We start from the raw sequence: 13,472 nt of genomic DNA on the forward strand, positions 1-13,472 counted from the left end.
GAGACAATTTGCTGTAGCAAAGGGTGATTCCCAATGAGGAGCACAGAACCTGTTGTTCCTAGCAGCTGAGGGATGGGTACCTCAGCCCCAAGAAGGGATCTGGGCAGACGACGAGATTATCTATTACTGGAGAATAGTATAAAGTTGGAGCTGAGGTTCAAGAATGGAATAAGAATGAGCCAAATAAGTACATGATTAACAACAAGAGGGATCAGAGAGCCTTGTGTTCCTAGCTGGAAGATGGGTTGTCTTCTTGGCTTGCCTTTGGTTTCATAGATTAGTCTGTGTATATTGCCCAAATGCTTCTCTGAAGAGTTATTTTAAAGGAACTCTCATGGAACTGTCTCAAAAAAAGGACAGGTATATATCATGGTTCATCATTTCTAGGTTTCTGTATTATTTCAAACGTGATTGGAGCTTCTGTATATTAAGAATGTTATAGCAAATTCTATTGCATTTAATATTTACTTTAGGTAAGCTACCAGAACTGTAAGTTGTGTCTGTCAGGTTCTATGTATCCTGATTTGTATTTCTCCAATTATCATTTCTTATATAAACATGATTACAATTATTTCTAATTTAAATATATAATGGTACCTTAAACATAGACTATAGTTTGGAAGAATTAATTATTTCATTCAGGGAGCTAGTATATCTTTTTTCTGTAAAGGGCCAGATAGTAAATATTTTAGGCTTTGTGAGCCATTTGGTCTCTTTCACTACTGCTTTGCCTTTGTAGTAGAATTGTGCTAGGCAATATAAGCAATATTAGCAGACAATATAGGCAGCGATAGACAATATGCAATTGAATGAGCTTGGTTGTGTTCCAGTTAAACTTGATTTATGACAAATGGGTTTGGCCATTGGGCAGTAGTTTTCTGACCTCTGATTTTATTAATAAAGCTCTTGAATTTATTTTTTTAACTTTTATTTTAAGTTCAGGGGTACCTGTGCAAGTTTGTTACATAGGTAAACTGGTGTCATGGGGTTTTGTTGTACAGATCATTTCATCATCCAGGTCTTAAGCCTAGTACCCATTAGTTATTTTTCCTGATCCTCTCCCTTCTTCCACCTTCCACCCTTGAATAAGCCACAGTGTGTGTTGTTTCCCTCTATGTGTCCATGTGTTCTCAACATTTAGCTCCCACTTATAAGTGAGAACATGTGGTATTTGGTTTTCTGTTCCTGTGTTAGTTTGCTAAGGATAATGGCCTCCAGCTCCATCCATGTCCCTGCAAAAGACATGATCTCATTTTTCTTTTATGGCTGCATACCTAAAGAAAGAAATACCATTCAATACAGCAATCCCATTACTGGGTATATACCGAAAGTTATATAAATCATTCTATGGTAAATACACACGCATATGTATGTTCATTGCAACACTCTTCGCAATAGCAAAGACATGGAATCAACCTAAATGTCCATCAATGACAGACTGAATAGAGCTTTTGAATTTATATTCTCCATTGCCTTTTCCAGGTGGAAAAATGAATGTCAGCAAAGGTAGATACATCAGCCTATAGTGCTAGTTTGAGTAATTATAAATAGTTTGTAGCTGCATTGCTGGAGAGTGGTGTGTGAGGTGGGAATCAGTGAAAAATGGCATTCAAGAAGTCCTATCAGCAAGGTCTTCAGATGCTTTTTAGCAAATTTGGATTTGACTCTTTAGACAGGAGAGACATAAAAGGAGAAGAGAGATGCTATGATTTGCATCTCTCCCTATCTTTCTCTCTCCACCTGTGTTTTAGTTGATTCATTGCTTAGTGATACATCCGTTCAGAGTTAGTCAAAGGAAATAATCCGGGCAAAAGTTTTGCAGAGAAAGGTCTTTAAGCTAGTATGCCACCTTATTTTATCTTTATGGATCTTTGTATATGGTATCTAGAACTTAGATTCCCAGAGAGACTGTATACTTTATCTTAGAATGGAATTCAGGCTCCAGTATTTGACAGTTTGGCTGCATTTTTTTTATTAGCTTAAAGTTTATAAATGGTTTGCTCTTCCTTTTTCCTAACAATCTTCTGTTAATATGAAAGGCATCTGATTTGTAGAATCATATTATTATGTTGCTTAAATATCTCTTGCTATTTAAATTATGGGTTTAATAAAAGAAAATCAATTTTTTAAATATTCTTACTACATAGTGACAATTACAAAATAAATAACATCTTCTTGCTTTAAAATTCTAGATTTCATTTACTGAAGGCCAGGTACTGTCAACAATCACTCTGACTATTCTTGCTGATAATATACCAGAGTTGTCAGAGGTTGTGATTGTAACCCTCACCCGTATCACCACAGAAGGGGTTGAGGACTCATACAAAGGTGCTACTATTGATCAGGACAGAAGCAAGTCTGTTATAACAACTTTGCCCAATGACTCACCTTTTGGCTTGGTGGGCTGGCATGCTGCGTCTGTCTTCATTAGAGTAACAGAGCCTAAAGGTAAATATTGTTAAATATCTTTCAAGTTTTAATGAGAAGCTTCATTGGATAATTTAATTCTAATATTTATAAGGAATGTAAATTTCTCTTTTTATATGACTTTTTCAGTTTGGCAGGTCATACTCAATCCTTTTTGTTTATTGTTGTTAAATCTGGTAATCATGTGAAATCACCTAGCAGTAATGTTATAGGAAATGTGTCTTTTAAAAGATACATTATATTAGAAATATTAATATTTTAGTTGTGAGTACAGTAGAGGTGACTGTTTTTTATTTTACTTTATCTTTTTCATCATTCATCTGTTCTCTTTCTTCACTCAGCTATATTTTCTGTAGATTTTCAGTAGTTACAGAGAACAATGAGCAACACAATGAAATGTACATGGCACTAAAGGTATTAATTGTTTAATCCAAAATAGTAATTAGAATAATTTTATCCTGTGAAGTGTACAGTGGTCAATTTCTCTTTTGAGTACTAAAATCATCACCCAAGTAATTATTCATATTAGCTGCTGGTGAAGGTTCTAAGATTTTCACATAATAACATGGACATCCAGCTTTCAAGTACCTTTCATTTGAATAGTCAATGGGAAAAATATAACGTGGTTATGTTCCTGGGTCTTTAATATGGCAAATTAAGTTTTTAAAATCTAAACAATGAAATAAAAGTTAGGTGCTGTGAAATACTTTGAGCCTCATGATAGGCACGTCACTGTAAGAACAAAATCACTGTTAATGATTAGTCATTAAATGACTTTGTATATATAATTTTTCATTTTTTGAAGAATCTTTCGAGCCTTTATAATTATCATCTCTGTTCAACCTGCATATCTGTACTTCCCTAAGACTTTGCAGCAATTTCTGTTAAAGTATATGACATGTGCAACATAGGAGGGTGCTTTAGAGAATCAGAAGTGGGGGATTAGAACTGGGATATAATGCTAGGAGTGGATGGTGATTCTCTGCCCAACTTTGGGGACCAGGAAGACTAAGCCCAGAATGATCCTTGGGAGTATATACATTGTCTTTGTTTTACTTCTTTTTCCTTAACTGTCTACAAGGGATAGAGTAGAGTGTTCCACTCTAGGTCCTTGTAACAGCATTGACAGCAAATAGAAAAGACTATTTACTCATGGTATGTTTCTCTCACAGAAAACACCACCACTCTTCAGTTACAAATAGCTCGAGATAAAGGACTACTTGGGGATATTGCCATTCACTTGAGAGCTCAACCCAATTTCTTACTGCATGTCGATAATCAAGCTACTGAGAATGAAGATTATGTATTGCAAGAAACAATAATAATAATGAAAGAAAACATAAAAGAAGCTCATGCCAAAGTTTCCATTTTGCCGGTAAGTCAAGGCTGCAATGAATGTGATCTAAAATAGAGGAAAATGCTCTTAAGTAAAATTGTGATGCTCTTGTAAGTAAAAATCTTCTTTTTAAATGAAAGGATTCTTTCAAACATAAAAATGTAAGTATTCTACTGTTCCCACCCACCTAAATATTTAATAATGAATAATATTTTATAACTGGCTGGCAAAAATGATGTCTATTACTTGTATTTATTCTTGAACTGGAATATTGTTTGAATGAATTTTGAAGCACTGAATTTAGATTAATTATATCTGATTGGATCCACTGTAATTTTGTTTTGTCAGTTTTTAAACTAATGACAACAAATGAAATGCCCAAATCAATCTGGTTATTTTTATTATTCATTTAATAGGACAGTATTTTCCTTTCATGATATGACTACTTGAATCAAGATTAGTCTTCAGATGGTTTAGATCTGGTTTTAGCTATCTGTATTTATCCATGTATGTATGGAGAGAGAGAGAAGAACAGAGAAAGAGAGGGGGAGAATATGTGACTATATCAGTAATGATGCACAAGAAATTTTAATAGTGGATTAGTGTTAATAATATTATAAAATAATAACAAAATGTTGTGTTGTATATTATATAAATAGTATTAATCTTATATATTATATACCATAGAATATATTATATGTTATTAAATAAATATGATATTATATAATGTTAGTGTTACTAATAGTGGTATTAGTGGTTTTAGGTAATAGTATCTCCTGAAGAGTATAATTTGGGAAAGATATAAGGGATGGGATAGAAATGAGGGTTTTCTCCCCCTTTTTAGAGTATTTTTTATCTCTGGAAATTTTTCATTATGCAAAAACAAAGTAAGAAATTTTTAAAAATTAAATATAGGCTTATATCTAGATTTTCAAGTCTAGAGCTTTTGCTTTAAAAATGTATGTAGCATTTACCAGTGTTTCTTAAATTTTCTTTTGGGATATTAAATATGTAAAACATACAATAGAATATGGTCAAAATTTCTATTTTTGATAGGTTTTTAAAAATTATTTTATTTGCTAATGAGTGTGAAGATTCCATTGAAACATCACCACTGAGCTAGAATATTCCATAGATTCTGAAGTGGTCAGTGGGAATGTATTAAAATATAACAAGAATCTTTTTTATGTTTGACAGAGCTGCCCATTCCTGTGAACAAAGTCAATTATTTCCTTACTGAAAAATATCAAGTATTCAATGCAAGTTAAATGTCTTAAAAAAAAATGAAACATCATCTTTTTCCCCCATCCCCCAGGATGACCTTCCTGAATTGGAGGAAGGATTTATTGTCACTATCACTGAGGTGAACCTGGTGAACTCTGACTTCTCTACAGGACAGCCAAGTGTGCGGAGTCCTGGAATGGAAATAGCTGAGATAATGATAGAAGAAAATGACGATCCCAGAGGAATTTTTATCTTTCATGTTACTAGAGTGAGATGAACTTTCATTTGTTTACAGTCATACAGAGGCCTCTCCCTGCTGATTTGGCCAGTGTTTTATAATATGTTTTCTGCAAAACATTTAGCTTTGCCTGTATTTATTTTTAAATAGATAAATAACCAAATTTGTCTTATAAACTAATTCTTAGGTCTCTTTGGGCTAGACCAAAGGATTCAACAATTTACTTTCATTAAACATAAGAGTTCAGAAGACCTTTTATGCATACTTATATCTGACTATTAATTTCTACTTTAAAGGGTGAAATATAGAAAGTTAAGTAGAAACAATAACTTTAGAAAGATGGCTTATGAGAGTTACCATTTTATCTTGCCTTTCAACTTATATTCTTTACTTAAAGGGCGCTGGGGAAGTTATTACTGCCTATGAGGTGCCTCCACCCTTGAACGTTCTTCAAGTTCCTGTAGTCCGGCTGGCTGGAAGCTTTGGGGCAGTAAATGTTTATTGGAAAGCATCACCAGACAGTGCTGGCCTGGAAGACTTTAAACCATCTCATGGGATTCTTGAATTTGCAGATAAACAGGTATGCCGGTCATTAACATATTAGCCTTTTTGAGTTGTGCTTCAGACATTTTGTAGGCATCCATCAAATGAATGTACATTGGTGATTGCTAAATGCATTATACTCTAAATGTTTCTATGTTAAGTCAAACAAATATTATTAATTGAAATACAATTTATTAATGGGCATAGGAAGAGACTTATAAAGATACAACAATCTTACCCTTTTCTGAACCCCCTGCCCCAGTTTTATTTAAAATAAATAGAAGTTACAAAACAGGATAATAATTGACTTAGAAGTGCCTAACAATGTATAGAAAAGTGTCTGATGAACTAGACTCTTCCTGTGGACTTTAGTTTCTTTTATCTTTTATTTTGTTTCTTAATGCCAGTAAATATAGATATTTATTTAGAATTTGCACTAAAAGTGTGGACAGTTTTTACTTAATATCTAAAATGCCCTTTATAATTAAAAAATTGACTAAAATAAGAGAAAATGAACAAAATAGTTAAAACTTGAAAAATTGAAAAACAATATTCTAGATTTAGGCTAACCAGTCTTAAATATTATAAAACATTCCCCAAGAATTACAAATTTTGTAAACTTGGCATTTTGTAATATGTAAGAATAAGATGTTTTCATACAGTTTTTTTATTAGTAAGTGGAAAAGGCATATGAACAACCATGAAAATGTTAGTAACTTTAACTAGCACCTCTATCTACAGGTAGCCTTATTTTGGCTAGACAAATTACCAGAGTATGCGTCAACTTATTAGTTGCTCATGGGGGGCGGTAGTAAATGCTGTTAAAAGGTAAGCATACAGATATAGATTTTTCTACCCAGAAAAACCCATTATTGTTAATATTTTTGAAATCCTGAGCTTTTAAAGCAGATTTAGAACTTGAAACATTTCCTAAGTAAAAAGAGTGGAATGCAATCCCAGCACTTTGGGAGGCCGAGGCGGGTGGATCACGAGGTCAGGAGATGGAGACCATCCTGGCTAACACAGTGAAACCCCGTCTCTACTAGAAATACAAAAAAATTAGCCAGGCGTGGTGGCGGGCACCTGTAGTCCCAGCTATTCCGGCGACTGAGGCAGGAGAATGGCGTGAACCTGGGAGGCGGAGCTTGCAGTGAGCCGAGATTGCACCACTGCACTCCAGCCTGGGCGACAAAGCGAGACTCCGTCTCAAAAAACAACAACAACAACAACAAAAAAACCGGAATGCAAGTCAATGAGATTCTTATGTTAAAAGCAGAAACAAATACATTGATTATTCGTTGAAGCAGCCTTTCAACTTTAATGACATTATCAGCACTTTATCTGTGCATGAGGTTCAAGTTCCATCATTAACCAGCATCCATAGGATCCTACTTATTCTTAAAATTCACATCCTCTAGGGAAGGGACTCTGTATTCTACAGCACAGATTTGAGGTGCAGGCAATTTAATTACCTTCTATTTGAGCATTTGATTTTATTCATGTTTCTATCTGTCTGAGTGTGATATCCAGGTTTTTCACTTTTCTCTGTTGTTAAATTAAAGATTTTAGGTAGATTTAATTTCATTTTCTGATAAATGTCTGTCAGAAACATTGGAATATTTTTATGACCAATAGTGAAACTGCAAGCTGGATCAAGTTTTATTTATTTATAAGTTTATAAAAACTTTTAACATAGACTCAGAAAATTGAACTAAATCCTGATTATAAACATCCAGGAATAGCAAATTTGGGTTTTCTTTCTGCCTTTCTTTTTGACTACGTGGCAAGAACAATATTTGAAACCAATGGGATTTATTTTAATTGTAGAAGACAGTGGTAATTTTTATGTAAGTTTCATATCATGTAATATTAATACCAAGCATACTGCATTTTATGTTTGTGCAATGGTGTTAGAACCTGCATGACATTAAAAAAATTTTAAGAATAAGGATTTATTGTTTTTAATCTGTAAATAATACTCTTATCACATCAATAATGTTTTATCTTGAAAATAATAGACTGTAAATTTCTGACTTTGAAATACCATAAATATACACAACTTTAAAATGCCATAAATATACATGCCATAAATATACACAACTTTAAAAGTATTACAAATATAATATGCAAAAAGAACTACTTTTTAGTACCATGTTTCTGAGATTTTTGGTTTCAACTAAAAAATTAAAATATATGTAAACAAAAACTGTGATTACATTATTTCTTTCCTCATTTCCTATCTTCCTCCTTCTTTTCCTCCCTCTCTTTCTCCCTTCCTTCCTTTCTTTCGTAGGTTACTGCAATGATAGAAATCGCCATAATTGATGATGCTGAATTTGAATTGACAGAGACGTTCAATATTTCCTTGATCAGTGTTGCTGGAGGTGGCAGACTTGGTGATGATGTTGTGGTAACTGTTGTTATTCCACAAAATGATTCTCCATTTGGAGTATTTGGATTTGAAGAAAAGACTGTAAGTTAAACATATCAGGGGAAAGCCTTGTTTCAGGCTAGCGTTTCATGTAATTTTGAGTAGAAAATGTCTTACATTTTTGTTTTGGAAGTCTTGGCCAGGCATGGTGGCTCATGCCAGTAATCCCAGCACTTTGGGAGGCCGCGGCGGGCAGATCAGGAGGTCAGGAGATTGACACCATCCTGGCCAACATGGTTGAATCCCTGTCTCTACTGAAAGTACAAAAATTAGCTGGGCGTGGTGGCACATGCCTGTATTCCCAGATACTTGGGAGGCTGAGGCAGGAGAGTCGCTTGAACCCAGGAGGCAGAGGTTGCAGTGAGCTGAGATCACGCCATTGCACTCCAGCCTGGCGACATAGAGAGAATCCATCTCAAAAAAAAAAAAAAAAAAAAAAAAAAAAAAGCCGGGCGCAGTGGCTCATGCCTGTAATCCCAGCACTTTGGGAGGCCGAGGCGGGCGGATCACGAGGTCATGAGTTTGACACCAGCTTGGCCAATATGGTGAAACCCCGTCTCTACTAAAAAAAATACAAAAATTAGCCAGGTGTGGTGGCGCATGCGTGTAGTCCCAGCTGCTTGAGAGCCTGAGGCAGGAGAATCACTTGAACCTGGGAGGCGGAGGTTGCAGTGAGCCGAGATCACGCCACTGTGCCCCAGCCTGGGCAACAGAGTGAGACTTCGTCTCAAAAAAAAAAAAAAAGAGAGAAAGAAAGTCTTCATTACCCTTCATGTATGAGTTTCTTCTCAAGGATCTTTTGAGTGGTCTCTTGAATTAAGGGCCAATCCTCCAGCCTGTGCACACAGTTTGATAGTAATGTGAGCTCTTAATATCAGGAAATTACAAAGGGGAACAGATTCCTATTTATTGGGTGTAGTAGATCAAGATGTACTTTTCATCCATACCACCTATTCTCTGCCTGCTTTACTGCCAGACCACCAATCTGGTCACAGGCAGGATTCTGTCATGGGTCTGGGTGTTACATCCCACAGTGGGTTTACCTGGTGAGGGATTTATATTACCCACTGTTATGCTAGTCTTTTGTGACTTATGTAGAAAAAAACACCACAGTCACCCCCCACCCAGCTCATGTATTTCTCTATATTTCTTCTCTCTTACTTCTCATTGGCTGTTTACTTCCAAGACTTGAAAGAGGGAACCCAATTATTATTGATTCAGCCACAAAGAGAGAGAGAGGAAAAAAAGGCTAATTAATCATGAAAACTAAGTATTTGTGCAGCCATATTTGGTACCTAGTACTAAATTATCACTACATCTTAAGTATAAAACACTATAAATTCCATCATAATTGTTATTACATGATAACTATGACATAATATTATGACCTTACCTTTCAAAAGAAATTCCAAGGTATGAATTAGCCATAAAAATATTTAGATAATCCCCATATACTCAGCAACTTTTCTGGCCCCATATGTCACCATTCCCTTCATTTAATCACTTATAGATTGTCAGTAATTCACATAGATCACTTTTAATTAATAAACCAATTGCTGAAATGCCCATTGTCTACTGTCCTGTGGATGGAAGGCTAGACTGACAGCTTGCCTACAAGGGCTGGACTTCCTGATGCTCCAAAATTGAAATATAACAAATAACTGCCTAATGATTTGGCTATTGAATTTCAATTTCATAAGAAAATGGGACCTGTAAGAGGGAGAGAACAAACTTTCACTGTAGCCCAGTGAGCTCTTCCTTGGAAAAAAAATGGGCAGCTGTGTTTGTAAGGAGTGTTGGATTGGCAAAAGAGTAACTGTGAATATCTCTCAAGCAGGAGAAAATTACACATGAATATGTAATTTATTTTTTATAAAATGTCTCTTAGCTTATAAGTTTAGATTACAAGTTCAGGGTTTAGTATTCAAATCTTCAATTGATGAAACTTCACAATAACGTTTTTCATCAAACTTCTGGACTTGGGCACTGGACAATGTGTTTATAATCTACTTTTACTGTTAGAGAAAATGAAGACCTACACTAGTATTCATAAATAATTTTTGTTCATTTTATTGTAACTGTGGTCATAAACTCTAGTGTTTTAAACCTAGTGTTAAGCACACTTGTTCTGGGAAATAATATCGTTACAGCTGCAAATTTTCAATTTGTCTTAGAGTCTAAAGGGAAGATTTAGGTTACCCAATTACTACTGTATTGTTGAATATGTAAAGCATGCGTACTTGGGCTTTAATTCATTAGATGTCCATGGCTGTTTTGATTGTTGGTGATAATAATAGCTGCATGATGCTCAGCCCTTTGTGACTTTTTTCCTTGCTTATATCCTATCTTTCCTATCACAAAAGTTTCTTGGTAACATGAAGTTTATCTTTTAACCTTAATAAGATATACAATATTGTACACACAATAAACATTCTGTTAGCATTATTTGGTGACACAGATTAGATTCACAGCTGAGGTACGTTGAGAAAAGACTGTTAGTATAAATCCATCAAAATTAACAAGCTGTTCACAAGGGCAATGTGGTTAAGTATACCAAAGCCCTGGGAATAGCAGAGACCCATGGAAATCTACTTGTGAAACCTAAACTAAAATGTTACATCTGTGGAATCAAAGAAGACTTATATAATGGATTTTCTCTATTTTTTTCTTACTAAATTTCACTGGTCCCTGAGGAGTGGTATGAACAGTTTGGAGTCAAAATACCCTAATTCGATTCCAGGCTCCTCATCTCCAAATATATGTATATATCTGGCCCTCAGATTTATATGAGTTTATATGAGGCTTAAATAAGATAAGGTATATCTAAGAACTGACACACAATACAAGCTCATTTCAGTTTGTTTTAAATCTGTGCTCTTGACATCAGTGCAAATCTCATGAAGAAAACAAAACAAGATTGTATTGCATGTTAAGCTTCTATCCGTCTTGAAAGTGGAAAGCATTGTGTTATATTTTCTGTTTGTATAGCGGATGGATGATATAGGTTCAATGAGAACTTTGCTTCACAGAGTCAACATATGTACTTCACTTAAACTAGATCTGTTAATAAGGACTTGTATACAAAATAAATAGTTCTGGTAAATGAATGTATTGAATCTCCTCTCTTTATCTCAGATTAATAAAACCACTTTTAAATTTTGACTCGCTAAAGTAGGTACACCATGATTCAGAGGACAGTTTAGGTCTGTATTATGTGAGGAGCCTGATTGTAGTAACAAAGATCCCCCCAAGTCTCAGTTTCTTCATATAGTAAATGTGCATTTCTTCTTCATGCAGGAATCCTGCACCAGAGTGCCCAGTTGGCTGATGCTTATGGACACCTCTTATTCAACTGGCAGCTCTCAGGCCCTAGACTCTGTCCATCTAGGGGTTCTGTCCTCTTCTAGGTCCTGGGCCTCCTCTCTATTCACCTGCCAAATGGAAAAGTAGAGGATATGGGGTCTTGTGTGGGTGTTTATGGCAAGAGTATTAGCAGCATAAATCATTTCTGCCTCTATTCTCTGGGTCAGAATTCAGTCGCATGCTCTACCTAATTGCAAGAGAAGACAGGAAATGCCAACTAGTTGAGCATCTAGGAATAGAAAGTGGGATTTGGTAAAAAAAATTTTTCTGCCACATGATAATAACATGTAACATTCTAAATTTTAAAACTGCAGTCATTGTAAACAGAAATAACATTCTACTTGTTTATCCTGCTCTTTTTGTTTTTTTTTTGTTTGGCCTTACTGAATTTTCTTCTTTCAGGTAATGATTGATGAATCCCTTTCATCCGATGACCCTGATTCATATGTGACATTGACGGTTGTCCGGTCCCCAGGAGGAAAAGGAACCGTCCGACTTGAGTGGACCATAGATGAGAAGGCTAAACATAACCTTAGTCCTTTGAATGGGACCCTTCATTTTGATGAGGTAGTCAGCATTAGCACTCCCGTAATTTTTCCCCAATTTGTCTTTGATTTTCTTTTTCCTTTTTATTGTAAATTCAGGGAGCACATGTGCAGGTTTGTTACATGGGTATAGTGCATAATGCTGGGGTTTGGGCTTCCAGTGAGCCCATAACCCCAATAGTGAATATAGTACCCAATAGGTAGTTTTTCAACCCATACCCCACTCCCACCCTGCTACCTCAAGTAGTCTCCAGTGTCTGTTGTTTCCATCTTTATGTCCATGTATATCCATTGTCTAGCTCCTACTTATAAGTGAGAACACATGGTATTTGATTTTCTGTTTCTGCATTAATTCACTTAGGATAATAAATAGGATGCAAATAGGATGGCTCCTAATTGCATCTATGTTGCTTCAAAGGACATGATTTAATTATTTTATGTGACTGTGTAGTATTCCATGGTGTATATCTATCACATTTTCTTTATCCAGTTCACTGTTGATGGACACTAAAGTTGATTCCATACCCTTCCTATTGGGAATAGGTTGACTGATGTCTGATGTAGAGTGGAAGCACCTGCCTTGGTGTGGGCTGCAGGCAGGGAAGGATGGTAAGAAGCGATCATGTTGGAATGTATTGGGGTCTCTTGGGGAGTGGTAAGGGGGTGCACCAGCTTCTAGTCCTGAGCCAGCAGGAATGAAGTTTGCTTCCCTCTCGTGCCCCTGTTGCAGGACTCATGACTCAATTCATAAAGACTTTGTCCTTTGGCTCCGCAGTGCGGCTGCAGGCCACAGATATGCCCCTCTAGGAGCTCCTACCAAAATGGGCTTAGGGCAGGGCCTCTTCCCCAACTCCAGGGCAAGCAACTTCACAACTTGTCTGTCCTCCATTGCTGGGACACTGCTGTCTAAGGAGGGGGAGTTGGGCCCTGTTCTTCCTGTAAGCCCAAGTAGCAGAAGCTCACTTTCAGCAGGGATTGAGCCACTGAAAAAAGCACAAACAAAAAATGCTTTCTTTGTGTGTATGCACTAAATCCCAGTGGGAAGAACCACAGCTGTGTCTGCAACAGTCTAGAGTGGGAGATGACCCCCTCTCTACGACTGTCCCTAGGCATTGGTGCTGCCCCCTTCAGTGACTGGCCCCATGCCTGCATTTCCTTTGTCCCAAGGGGACTTTGATGGGCTGTGCTCCCCCTCCCTTATGGGCAGCCTACACTGTGGGTTAGATCTTCAGAAGTCCTTTAGCTCCCTGGGACCCACCTGTCGCCCGTGCTTCCCAACGTCAGAGCCAGATGTGGGGTATATTTGCAGGAGATCTGGTGGTACAGTGACTCTAGAGCAGAGAGGTCTCAGGCAGGGCAGTGGCA

At 36.4% G+C, this 13,472-nt stretch overlaps 1 protein-coding gene across 7 annotated transcripts in view; it reads left to right on the forward strand.

Annotated features, from left to right (window-relative positions):
* Nucleotides 1–13,472, forward strand: part of ADGRV1 (adhesion G protein-coupled receptor V1) — a 596,887-nt gene that overhangs the window by 189,752 nt on the left and 393,663 nt on the right. For all 7 annotated transcript variants that reach the window (XM_055387526.2, XM_055387529.2, XM_055387534.2 and 4 more), the window contains 6 exons: nucleotides 2,193–2,448; nucleotides 3,600–3,802; nucleotides 5,079–5,255; nucleotides 5,623–5,805; nucleotides 8,062–8,241; nucleotides 11,965–12,129. In XM_055387526.2, coding sequence (XP_055243501.2) covers nucleotides 2,193–2,448; nucleotides 3,600–3,802; nucleotides 5,079–5,255; nucleotides 5,623–5,805; nucleotides 8,062–8,241; nucleotides 11,965–12,129 — 1,164 coding nt within the window. The remainder of the gene's footprint in view (nucleotides 1–2,192; nucleotides 2,449–3,599; nucleotides 3,803–5,078; nucleotides 5,256–5,622; nucleotides 5,806–8,061; nucleotides 8,242–11,964; nucleotides 12,130–13,472) is intronic.

Source organism: Gorilla gorilla, chromosome 4 (genome assembly GCF_029281585.2).
Source record: "Gorilla gorilla gorilla isolate KB3781 chromosome 4, NHGRI_mGorGor1-v2.1_pri, whole genome shotgun sequence".
Lineage (NCBI taxonomy): Eukaryota > Metazoa > Chordata > Mammalia > Primates > Hominidae > Gorilla > Gorilla gorilla.